Source organism: Nerophis ophidion, linkage group LG11, assembly GCF_033978795.1.
Source record: "Nerophis ophidion isolate RoL-2023_Sa linkage group LG11, RoL_Noph_v1.0, whole genome shotgun sequence".
Lineage (NCBI taxonomy): Eukaryota > Metazoa > Chordata > Actinopteri > Syngnathiformes > Syngnathidae > Nerophis > Nerophis ophidion.
In genome coordinates, this window is record NC_084621.1 from 64,146,853 (window position 1) to 64,160,205 (window position 13,353).

General features: G+C 39.8%; 1 protein-coding gene across 28 annotated transcripts in view; it reads left to right on the plus strand.

Moving 5' to 3' along the window:
- The window catches only part of rims2a (regulating synaptic membrane exocytosis 2a), a 469,036-nt gene that overhangs the window by 307,259 nt on the left and 148,424 nt on the right, over positions 1-13,353 (plus strand). For 22 of the 28 annotated variants that reach the window (XM_061916464.1, XM_061916454.1, XM_061916457.1 and 19 more), the window contains 3 exons: positions 1,782-1,920; positions 6,139-6,204; positions 7,957-8,073. In XM_061916464.1, the coding sequence (XP_061772448.1) occupies positions 1,782-1,920; positions 6,139-6,204; positions 7,957-8,073 (322 nt within the window). The remainder of the gene's footprint in view (positions 1-1,781; positions 1,921-6,138; positions 6,205-7,956; positions 8,074-13,353) is intronic. The other 6 variants (XM_061916476.1, XM_061916467.1, XM_061916478.1 and 3 more) reach the window with 3 other exon arrangements.

Consider the following 13,353-nt stretch of genomic DNA (forward strand, 5'->3'; position numbering starts at 1 on the left):
AGACTGATACATTTCAAGTGTTTTTTGCCGAAAAGGAGATGATTATAGCTGACAACCAATGAAAACCCTAAATTCAACATCTCAGAAAATTAGAATATGGTGAAAAGGTCAGATATTGAAGACACCTGGTGCCACACTCTAATTAGGTAACTAACTCAAAACACCTGGAAAAGCCTTTAAATGGTCTCTCGATTTGATTCTGTATGACACACAATCATGGGGAAGACCGCTGACTTGACAACTGTCCAAAAGATGACCATTGATACTTTAAAGAAGGAGGGCAAGACACAAAAGGTCATTGCCAAAGAAGTTGGATGTTCCCAGAGCTCTGTGTCCAAGCACATTAATAGAGAGGCGAAAGGAAGACAAAGATGTGGTAGAAAAAGTGTACAAGCAAGAGGGATAACCGCGCCCTGGAGAGGATTGTCAAACAAAACCGATTCAAAAATGTGGGGGAGATCCACAAAGAGTGGACTGCAGCTGGAGTCAGTGCTTCAAGAACCACCACGCACCGACGTATGCAAGATATGGGCTTCAGCTGTCGCATTCCTTGTGTAAAGCCACTCTTGAATAAGAGACAACGTCAAAAGCGTCTCGCCTGGGTTCAAGACAAAAAGGACTGGACTGCTGCTGGGTGGTCCAAAGTTATGTTTTCAGATGAAAGTCAATTTTGTATCTCCTTTGGAAATCAAGGTCCCAGAGTCTGGAGGAAGACAGGAGAGACACAGAATCCACGTTGCCTGAAGTCCAGTGTCAAATTTCCACAATCGGTAATGGTCTGGGGTGCCATGTCATCTGCTGGTGTTGGTCCACTGTGTTTCCTGAGGTCTAGGGTCAATGCAGCAGTCTACCAGGAAGTTTTAGAACACTTTATGTTGCCTGCTGTGGACCAATGTTATGGAGGTGAAGATTTCATTTTCCAACATGACTTGGCACCTGAACACAGTGCCAAATCTACCAGTACCTGGTTTAAGGACCATGGTATCCCTGTTCTTGATTGGCCTGCAAACTCACCTGACCTTAACCCCTTAGAAAACCTATGGGGTATTGTGAAGCGGAAGATGCCAGACCCAACAATGCTGAAGAGCTGAAGGCCACTATTAAAGCAACCTGGGCTCTCATAACACCTGAGGAGTGCAACAGACTGGTGGACTCCATGCCGCGCCGTATTGCTGCAGCAATTCAGGCAAAAGGAGCTGCAACTAAGTATTGATTGCCGTACATGCTGAAACTTTCCATGTTCATACTTTTCAGTTGGCCCACATTTCTAAAAAATATTTTTTGGTACTAGTCATAACTAATATTCTAATTTTATGAGATACTGAATTTGGGATTTTCAGTAATTGTCAGTACTAATCATCAAAATTTAAAGAAATAAACATTTCAAATATATCACTATGTGTGTAATGAATTTATATTATATGTAAGTTTCACGTTCTGAATATAATTACTGAAATAAATCAACTTTTTCATGATATTCTAATAATATGAAAAGCACCTGTAGATGAAAAGCGCCAATCTCCTTAGCTGTGGTCAAAGCTGGAATTGCCACAAAACACACCGTAAGATATTCAACACTCTACTGCCATCTGGCGGCTGACATGGATAGCGCAACTCCCAATTCGTCACGTTTCATGTGTCAAGTAAACCGCTATAAAAGGGGCCATATGAATCCCCGTCCTAGTGTATTTAACTCTAATAAAAGGTTTCACGATATCACTGCTTCCTCTTTGTAACCAAAGCCATTTCTGATGTTCTCTCTACTCAAATATTTTTTGCAGACTACCGGCCAAATGGAAGAGACTTCCAGAGCTCCACTTTGTCCGTCCCAGAACAGGTGATGTCTTCGAACCACTGCTCTCGTTCTGCCGAAATACATAGAGCGCGGTCACGCTCCCCCAGTGTCCCTCCGCCTTCAAGGTAAACACTAATTAGCATACCATAAAGATTACCTGTGTATAGTTTTTGTTAGTTTTAATTTGCTTGCTTGATCGTTAATTTGTTTATATTTAGTTTGTAACGAAACATGTCAATTGTATCACTTCATTGTCAAGTTTTACCATTTAAATAGTAAAAAAAAAAAACTTAAAATAATTCCATTATGTAAGGATAGTAAGAGTACACAACCTTTAGTACAGTATCTATAACCTCACTACATTGCTCATAGAATATGTAATTATTGTTACAATTGTTGATATAGCTTTTGGTGGTTTATGTCTTATTACCTTCCATGCGTGACATGGAATTTGTCGCACAATCAGGTAAATCCTCTGACGAGTTGTGGTTCAGCTTCTTTAAATGAAATGACGGATATTTATATTAGAGCAGGTGTAGGGAACCTATGGCTCTAGAGCCAGATGTGGCTCTTTTGATGACTGCATCTGGCTCTCAGATAAATCTTAGCTGACTTTGCTCAACACGGTAAGTAATGAATAATTCCGTTGGTGATCAAAGTGTCAAAAATAACGTTCATGCATTTTAATCCATCCATCCGGTTTCTACCGCACCTGTTCAAGAAGTCGCATTAATGGTAAGAAGTATATTATTTATTGTTGGTTAGCTTCAGAATAACAATGTTATTAAAAATAATAACATACTTATTATACACTAAAAATGTTGGTCTTACTTAAAAATGCACGCATTTAGTTGTATTCAGTCTAAAAAATATATTTTATGGCTCTCACGGGAATACTTTTTAAAATATTTGGCTTGTATGGCTCTCTCAGCCAAAAAGGTTCCCGACCCCTGTATTTGAAAGACATTTTTTTTTTTTTTTTTACTACTCCTTAATCGGCGTTGACCACAAATCAATTCAAAGTTTGTCATGTGACCTCTGGAGGGAATAAACATATAGCATGCTCATTACAGGAACTTTATTATTATATATTACTTAATTTATTTAGCTGGAGAAATATATAATGATTCTTTGTAAAATGAAAAAAAAAAATCGAACTTTTTTAAAAGTTTGGTATAAGGAAGTTTACATTAAAACCACTGTCTTATATTTCATAGAGGCAGAAGATATGTAAGGTGTGCACACATTACCAAGATGGTGCTAATAACCCTTCATAAAATATTCTCTTACTTGCTGTGAGGACTGAAAAATATTTCTCAGGGTGTGTTCGCACTTTTTTCCCAACTCGACAACAACTTGTCTATTCCAGTGGTTCTCAAATGAGGGTACTTGAAGGTATGCGTGGAAATCTTTATTCATAATTGAATCACTTGTTTATTTTTCAACAAGTTTTTGGTTATTTTTATATCTTTTTTTCCAAATAGTTCAAGAAAGACCACTACAAATGAGCAATATTTTGCACTGTTATACAATTTAATAAATCAGAAACTGATGACATAGTGCTGTATTTTACTTCTTTATCTCTTTTTTTCAACCAAAAATGCCTTGCTCTGATTAGGGGGTACTTGAATTAAAAAAAAATTCACAGGGGGTACATCATTGAGAACCGCTGGTCCATTCAACACTGACATTTTACAATTGTACAACTGCTAAATGACTTGAAGGGGAACTCCACTTTTTAATTTTTTTATTTTTTTTTTGCAATTTTGCCTATCATTCACAACCATTATGAAACACATGTATTTTTTAATGCATTCTAAATAGTAAATACATACAATGGAGCCTATGGTAGTTAGTCTATTCTGCCTATAAAACAATGCAAACTCCTTCATTAAGGTTTTATATACATATATATGCAATGTAGTAATGGGCACACAAACATAACATTTACGTATTTTGCTCATTTTAATCTTAGGTGGCGCATTAATTTAAAAACAACACTGATTATTACTCACTGCAGACTTCTTGAGAGCCAACAAACATAATAAAACATCACTTACTGTACAAGTTCTGCTGTTTATAGGATGCCGACTGCTGGCATGCTAATATATATTTTCATTTAGATGAAGAATTACTCATAATCCTCACAAAAAAAACATGGGTGGGTGGAACCAAGGGTCGTTTTGTCTCGTTATCGCCATTCCTGGGTCTAAATTGGCTGTCAAAGTATACCAACTTATTGGAACATCTCTCCTTTTTGTACTATCAAGGTGAGAGGCGTGATTTAGGATTTAGAATAAGCAGGGAAATGAGAAAGTTCAACAGTCAGTCATGCAAAGATGGCACATAAGTTAGTGATCGCAGCGCCACTGTAAATAGTTGGTCTGCGTAAGCACTTATAACAACAGTATCACTAATACATGGTTAATATTCAAGTCCCAAAATGCAAATGGTGTATTGTGGGCGTGGCACCGCTGCTGCCCACTGCTCCCCTCACCCCCCAGGCGGTGAAAAAGGGGATGGGTCAAATGCACAGGACAAATTTCATCACACCTAGTGTGTGTGTGTGTCAGGACTTTGGCGTAGATTTGTTTTGCTCCTTCGACGCAGCAGGATTACAGGACGAGCCAGGCGTGAGTTCAGGTATATAGTCAATCAATCAATCAATGTTTACTTATATAGCCCTAAATCACTAGTGTCTCAAAGGGCTGCACAAACCACTACGACATCCTCGGTAGGCCCACATAAGGGCAAGGAAAACTCACACCCAGTGGGACATCGGTGACAATGATGACTATGAGAACCTTGGAGAGGAGGAAAGCAATGGATGTCGAGCGGGTCTAACATGATACTGTGAAAGTTCAATCCATAATGGATCCAACACAGTCGCGAGAGTCCAGTCCAAAGCGGATCCAACACAGCAGCGAGAGTCCCGTTCACAGCGGAGCCAGCAGGAAACCATCCCAAGCGGAGGCGGATCAGCAGCGCAGAGATGTCCCCAGCCGATACACAGGCAAGCAGTACATGGCCACCGGATCGGACCGGACCCCCTCCACAAGGGAGAGTGGGACATAGGAGAAAAAGAAAAGAAACGGCAGATCAACTGGTCTAAAAAGGGAGTCTATAGTGGTTTATTTAAACACTATAATAAAAAAATAAACAAACTAAGGGCGCTCATAATGAGGTACAGAACTTGGCTACAAAAATATAAACAGAAACACTTGCTCGATTGGCATGAATGATAATGAATAAACAAAAGATACTATCAAAAAATACAAAAGGCTTACGTGGCGCAGTCAAAATAAAGTAGCAGCGTGGCAAGGCATGAAGGGGGCGTGGTCGTGGTCAAAATATGCAGGCATTAAGTCCTGGCTGTGGTAATAGAAAACAGTTGTGAGAGGCTGAGGATCGGGGGCGCGACTTAAGGGGACCAGGTGGGAACTAATGGGTTGGCATGGAAACAAACAAAACCAGGAAGTGCAAAACGTGACTGAATGTCCAAATTCAAAACTTAACATGACAAAACATAAACCTTGCTTAACAGGCATGACAGTGTGACAATCATTGGTACTTTAACTTTAACTTTGTTGGCGATTTTTGGATGGTTATTTTTTTTGTGTTTTATGGGCTGAATAGAGGACCTCTCATTGGCTCCGCTGTAAGTCCTCATTTAAATAGGGTGGCCTGCACCTATTTTGCATTTATTATCAAGCCTGGATCACCCGCAACATGGCCACTAATAATACACACAATTTTATAGTTTGCACACGCTATTTGGCGCTTGTTATTTGGATCTTAGTAGATCAAACCCCAAGTATCATAAACAGTAAAGTGTGAACACACCCTCAGAATGTACATGCTTGGCACTGGTAGACCATAGTTACTTTCCCCTTGTTTAATCAACATTTGTAGTTTTCCAAAGCTTACTTTAAATCAGAGTCAGATATAAGAAACACACTTTACTGTCTGATGGTCACAGGTATAGTAGACATTTTTTGTAGTTAAGGGGATTTATGCACTAAACCTTTGCCACTTTACCATTGGTTGACATGTTCAGTGCACCGCCATCCATTATCCGCAGTAATGCTGCAACCAACATGCTACATATTTCAACTGCTCTTTTTTTTCCGCTTTCAAATATGTGTAAAAACTTTTTGAAAGTGCCTTATAACGTTTGGAAATATCTCAAAATATACTGTTTGATTTCCTCATTGTTCGACCAGCTTGCCTGTGATTTTGTCCATCTCCAGCCCTCTTCTTTCCCTGTTCTCTACCTCTATTCCTTCCTTCATACCGTCTTAGATCCATCTCTGTCTTCTGTCCTTCCCCCTATGTGCTCGCAGCCATTTTCTCACCCTTCCTCGATCCAGACATAATCAGCCTATTGACGCTCCTCAAAAGGAACCCAGGTAGATGTTGACCTGAGCTTGCATGAAGCCTAACCCTAACCATTCCAGCCCCAAAACGTAGACCTCATCCTCAAAAACCCACTATGGAATGTTTTTTTTCTTCCAATTACAGTCAATGTCACATGATTTGTTTGGATGGCTTACATTGCATAAACATAACAGTGTTGAGTTTCCAAATGAGCTTTTATCATTGCACTTAAAATAGTTTTTTCTACTTTGCCTTCAAATGATTCAACACATGTTTTGGTATAAAACAGGGGTCACCAACCTTTTTGAAACCAAGAGCTACTTCTTGGGTACTGATTAATGCGAGGTGCTACCAGTTCGATACACACTTTAATAAATTGCCAGAAATAGCCAATTTGCTCAATTTACCTTTAATAAATAAATCTATATATATAAATAAATTGTATTTCTGTCTGTCATTCCGTCATACATTTTTTTTCCCTTTTACTGAAGGTTTTTTGGAGGGAAGAAATTATGAAAAATACCCTTAATTGAACGGTTTAAAAGAGGAAAAAACAGGAAAAAAGTGATAATTAAACTTTTAAACAGAGTATATCTTCAATTTCGATTCTTTAAAATTCAAAATTCAACCGAAAAAAAGAAGAGAAAAACTAGCTAATTCGAATATTTTTGAAAAAATTAAAAAAAACATTTATGGAACATCATTAGTAATTTTTCCTGATTAAGATTAATTTTGTAATTTTGATGACATGTTTTGAATAGGTTAAAATCCAATCTGCATTTTGTTAGAATATATAACAAATTGGACCAAGCTTTATTTCTAACAAAGACAAATCATTATTTCTTCTAGATTTTCCGCAACAAACATTTTAAAAGAAATTCGAAAGACTTTGAAATAAGATTCAAATTTGATTCTAAAGATTTTCTAGATTTGCTAGAATATTTTTTTTGAATTTTAATCATAATATTTCCCAAATATTTTTCGTCAAAAAACAGAAGCTAAAATGAAGAATTAAATTAAAATTGATTTATTATTCTTTACAATAAAACAAAGAAATTTACTTGAACATTGATTTAAATTGTCAGGAAAGAAGAGGAAGGAATTTAAAAGGTAAAAAGGTATATGTGTTTAAAAATCCTAAAATCATTTTTAAGGTTGTATTTTTTCTCTAAAATTGTCTTTCGGAAAGTTATAAGAAGCAAAGTAAAAAAAATAAATGAATTTATTTAAACAAGTGAACACCAAGTCTTTAAAATATTTTCTTGGATTTTCAAATTCTATTTGAGTTTTGTCTCTCTTAGAATTGAAAATGCAGAGCAAAGCAAGACCAACTTGCTAGTAAATAAATTAAATTTAAAAAAATAGAGGCAGCTCACTGGTAAGTGCTGCTATTTGAGCTATTTTTAGAACAGGCCAACGGGCGACTCATCTGGTCCTGACGGGCTACCTGGTGCCCGCGGGCACCGCGTTGGTGACCCCTGGTACAAAACAAGATGAGCAACCACACAACCAGTCATCCATCATCAGCATTTCATAATCTGGATTTCATCATCTTTATTGTTATCACTCCAACAGCCGTCTCATTTCCCTTCACAAACTGCCCACACAGCCCTCAAGGTGCTAAATGTCGCAGATTAGTCATGACTTGAGAGCGTGATCAGGAAACATGAGAGGTCCGTTACGAGTCGGTTTGCACCTTGCCAGATAGACTTTTTTTTCCTTCCATCCCTCGTGTGTGTGGTGGGAAACAACCAACGCTGACAAGCTGTGCTATGTTTTGCCAGCCGCAACCACCGTGTGTACCCAATCTGCCGTGAGGAAGCAGTTAGGTTGCTGCGTTCCACTAGGATGTCCCGTGCCTATTCTGAAGGCACCTACTCTTCTGACTATGACTTCGAGAGGTATTGACATGCGGTATCTGCTGCCTCACCCGCCATGTTGACGTCTCCATTTTTGATTTATCTGTGACTGTGATGCCAGGAAATGATATCCTGTTTGATATCGGTTTCTGCCAAGGAGACATCACTGCTCTGAAATTGTGTACAGTAGATGTCTGTTACACAACCGCCTCTCTGTTTGTTGGCTGAGGCTCAGAGCTGTTTGTGTTGCTGTCGCCAGCTGTGCAACGGTAGACCGGTTGACAGCCCATGACTGTTGCTTCATTGACGTCCTTGTTTATGTTCCCCCGTGTACATGGTGGAAGCAACTGTATGGCGACGAGTGTTAGTAAGTCTTAAAGGCCTACTGAAATTAGATTTTCTTATTTGAACGGGAATAGCAGGTCCATTCTATGTGTCATACTTGATTATTTCGCGATATTGCCATATTTTTGCTGAAAGGATTTAGTAGAGAACATCCACGATAAAGTTCGCAACTTTTGGTGCTGATAAAAAAGCCCTGCCTTTACCGGAAGTGGCAGACGATGACGTCACAAGTGTGATGGCTCCTCACATATTCACATTGATTTTAATGGGAGCCTTAAACAAAAAGTGCTATTCGGACCGAGAAAACAACAATTTCCTCATTAATTTGAGCGAGGATGAAAGATTCGTGTTTGAGGATATTGATAGCGACGGACTAGTAAAAAAAAAATAACGCGTTTGCATTGGGACGGATTCAGATGTTTTTAGAGACATTTACTAGGATAATTCTGTGAAATCCCTTATCTTTCTATTGTGCTGCTAGTGTTTTAGTGAGTTTAATAGTACCTGATAGTCGGAAGGGTGTATCCACGGGTGTCTTGACGCCAGTGTCTCAGGGAAGTCGACGGCAGCTATGGACGGCACAAGCTCAGCTGATCTCCGGTAAGAAGCGACTTTTTACCACAATTTTCTCACTGAAACCTGCTGGTTGACATTCCGTCGTGATTCATGTTCGCTTAACCTCCAGGAATTTTAAACAAGGAATCACCGTGTGTTTTGTGTGGCTAAAGGCTAAATCTTCCCAACTCCATCTTTCTAATTTGACTTCTCCAATATTAATTAAACAAATTGCAAAATATTCAGCAACACGGGCTTCACGGTGGAAGAGGGGTTAGTGCGTCTGCCTCACAATACGAAGTTCCTGCAGTCCTGGGTTCAAATCCAGGCTCGGGATCTTTCTGTGTGGAGTTTGCATGTTCTCCCCGTGAATGCGTGGGTTCCCTCCGGGTACTCCGGCTTCCTCCCACTTCCAAAGACATGCACCTGGGGATAGGTTGATTGGCAACACTAAATTGGCCCTAGTGTGTGAATGTGAGTGTGAATGTTGTCTGTCTATCTGTGTTGGCCCTGCGATGTCCAGGCTGTACCCCGCCTTCCACCCGATTGTAGCTGAGATAGGCGCCAGCGCCCCCCCCGCGACCCCAAAAGGGAATAAGCAGTAGAAAATGGATGGATGGATGGATTCAGCAACACAGATCTCCAAAATACTGTGTTATTATGCGGTTAAAGCAGACGACTTTTAGCTGTGTGTGTGTGCAGCGCTCATATTTCCTAAAAACCCGTGACGTCTTGTGTACACGTCATCATTACACGACGTTTTCTAGACGAAACTCCCAGGAAATTTAAAATTTCAATTTAGTAAACTAAAAATGCCGTATTGGCATGTGTTGCAATGTTAATATTTCATCATTGATATATAAACTATAAGACTGCGTGGTGGGTAGTAGTGGGTTTCAGTAGGCCTTTAAGTGGCGTTCACACATTGCTGGTTTGAATGGCGGTTCATGGCGCTTCTCGAACCCCTGTAAATCCTATCCCAAAGATGGCGGAAAGCCTTTTTTAACCAGTTTTGAACACGGTGAAAGGCGGCGTAGTCCTCTAGCCTCTACTCTGCATTAACCGCAGTGCCTCAGTGTCGAGCCTGTGACTCCTCTGTGTTTAACTCTGCCATCCCTGTGTAGTCACTGGTAACCATGTCCACATCATGAAGATCTGAGAGAAAAATGTTACCGGCTGATTTTAGCAGTGATTACGTGGTATTATCATGGATCTTGGGGGTGCCAATACGGAGTCTGCGGTTCTTTACACGGAGAAAGGCATTTTGAACATGGCCCTTTTTGAATCGCCGAGACGGCAACAAAACATTTGACATGTTACATTTCTAATTTCTAAGGGTTCATTGCGGTGAACCCTTGAGTGACCAATGACCAGGTTTTGTGATCAATGTTAACTACGGTCTTTGACGGAATGCGCCATGAACTGCCGACTAAACCGGCATTGTGTGAACACACCTTTAGTGTTGTCATTTGTTTACATGCTTATTGGCAGTTGCTTTTGGTATACCAACTGCTTGGTATCTAAGATGTATTGCTGTGAGCAACTGTGGCTCTGTTTAAGTCTGGTATCTGGTCAGAATGTGATGTTATGCTGATTACCCCAAGACATCTCTAGGACCCACCCGGTGCGCCAATAAAATCAAATACCGCACATGCGCTCTTTTCCAGAAAAACTGTAAATGACCCCTCAAACTTTTGCCGTCTGGCTTTCAGTCAGAAAGTAGACTTGCGCCTCTCTGTTTCTCCTATGGGGGCAAAGTGATGAGTTTTCAGTACTCTTCCAAAGAGTCTGACTGTCTTTATTAAAGTGTCGTAAAATTTCCCCAAGGCTCAGCCGGAATCCAAATCAGGCTCAGCCTATAGCACAGATAGCCGTTAACAAGAGCTCTTTGTCCCATTTCCTTTTAAAGCACCCTAGAAAGGAAAGTGTTACTTACTAAGGAATGGCGTAACTCTATCGTCCACTCTTCATCCTGATAGTTTGTTTCCATCTGCATTCAGCGGCGAAACAGTCTTGTGGATACTATATGTAGATAGAAGTGCGCAAATGTAAGCAGTTGCCTTTAGGTGATAGCTCCTCAGGACATGAACGATGAGGTAGAGGTGCTTTTGTACTTAATGTACGTAAGTTCGCTGCCACAGAGTAAAACATGAGTAGGGTGAAGCTGCCAATAATACAGTATATATGCCAACAAATTCCTAGAATTCTAGAATGGCGGATGCCAGCTAATGATTACTTTAAAGGGGAACATTACCACCAGACCTATGTAAGCGTCAATATATACTTTGATGTTGCAGAAAAAAGACCATATGTTTTTTTAACCGATTTCCGAACTCTAAAAGGGTAAATTTGGCGATTTAAACGCCTTTCAATTGTTCGCTGTCGGAGCGATGACCTTTCATCCGTGACGTTACAACGGGAAGCAATCCGCCATTTTCTCAAACACATTACACACACCAAGTCAAATCAGCTCTGTTATTTTCCGTTTTTTCGACTGTTTTCCGTACCTTGGAGACATCATGTCGGAGGGTGTAACAACACGATCAGGGACGGATTCAAGTTGACTTACCTGGAGTGTGCATCGATTAGCACGGCATGCTAATCGATGCTAACATGCTATTTAGGCTAGCCGTATGTACATATTGCATTAATATGGCTCATTTGTAGCTATATTTGCATCCAGCCTTTCCCTCCACCCACATTTAATGCCAAACAAACACATACCAATCGGCGGATTCAAGTTGCACCAGTCTCAAAACATGCGAAAGTCCCTCGTTTGTTCCGCACATTTTACCGATGATAGCTATGCTACGACAGAGATGTGTGGATATCCTGCGACACTCAAAGCGGATGCATTTCCAACGAAATCACAAAGGTGAGTTTTGTTGATGTTATTGACTCATGTGCTAATCAGACATATTTGCGCACGGCATGACTGCCAGCTAATCGATGGTGATATGCTATTTAGGCTAGTTGTATGTACATTTGATGCCATATTTGCATCCAGCCTCTCCCTCCACCCACATTTAATGCCAAACAAACACTTACCAATCGACAGATTTGAGTTGCTCCAGTGGTCAAAAGATGCAATCGTTGTTTAGAATGCGATCGCCGAATACATCCGCGTTGCCTTTGTCCGTCGTGATATGGCTCAATAGCTTCAGTTTCTTCTTCAATTTCGTTTTCGCTATCTGCCGCCACCCTCCAACCATCCGTTTCAATACATGCGTAATCTGTTGAATCGCTTAAGCCGCTGAGATCTGAGTCTGAGCTAATGTCGCTATATCTTTCTGTTCTATCCGCCATGTTTGTTTGTATTGGCGTCACGCAGTGACGTCACAGGAAAATCGACGGCTGGATTTACAGATAGCGAAAATCAGGCACCTTAAAGCCTTTTTTCGGGATATTCCATGATGGGTAAAATTTTGAAAAAAACTTCGAAAATAAAATAAGCCACTGGGAACTGATTTTTATTGGGTTTTAACCCTTCTGAAAGTGTGATAATGTTCCCCTTTAAATGATTTCAGAAAATCATGAGCGATTTTGTAAGGTCACTGACTGATCCTCTGCAAAACCTTCCTTCAACACAATAAATTAAAACATATTTATTACTGTATTAAAACCCAATGCCTCCTGACTAGTTAGAAGCTGCACAATTATGTTTATCAGTACAAACTAGGGATGTGCTGATCGATCTGATAGCGATCAGTATTGGAAAATATTCGTGTAAAATTATGTATAGCAGTATTTATTTTTAGTCCCTCGCCTGACAAGCTAGCCGCTAATCATGTGTCTCCACACACAGTGTGCAGTACTTAATATCTTAAGTGTCATTATAAGTTATCATTGTCACTTGAGAGTGACGCTAAACATGTTACACACCTAGAACAAGCCAGTAGCAGACATGCTAATAGCTAACATAACTGCTAAGATAGCTTTAAACAACACCAAGTGCTTAGTAAAGTTTAAGAAGTGTAGAGGGCAAAAATAAATAAATAAAAATGAAAAACAAGAAGTGTAGATGGAACCACTTGAGAGACAGAATGTGAAAAAAAATCCATAAATTCACATTGTAGGAATTTTAAAGAATTTGTTTGTAAATTATGGTGGAAAATAAGTATTTGGTCAACCATTCAAATCTCACGATACATGGCCCCATTCATTCTTTCCTTAACACGGATCAATCGTCCTGTCCCCTTAGCAGAAAAACAGCCGCAAAACATGATGTTTCCACCCCCATGCTTTACAGTAGGTCCGGTGTTCTTGGGATGCAACTCAGTATTCTTCTTCCTCCAAACACAACGAGTTGAGTTTATACCAAAATGGATACATGGATGATACAGCAGAGGATTGGGAGAATGTCATGTGGTCAGATGAAACCAAAATAGAAACCAAAATGCCACGGAAGGTTTTTTGTAGAGA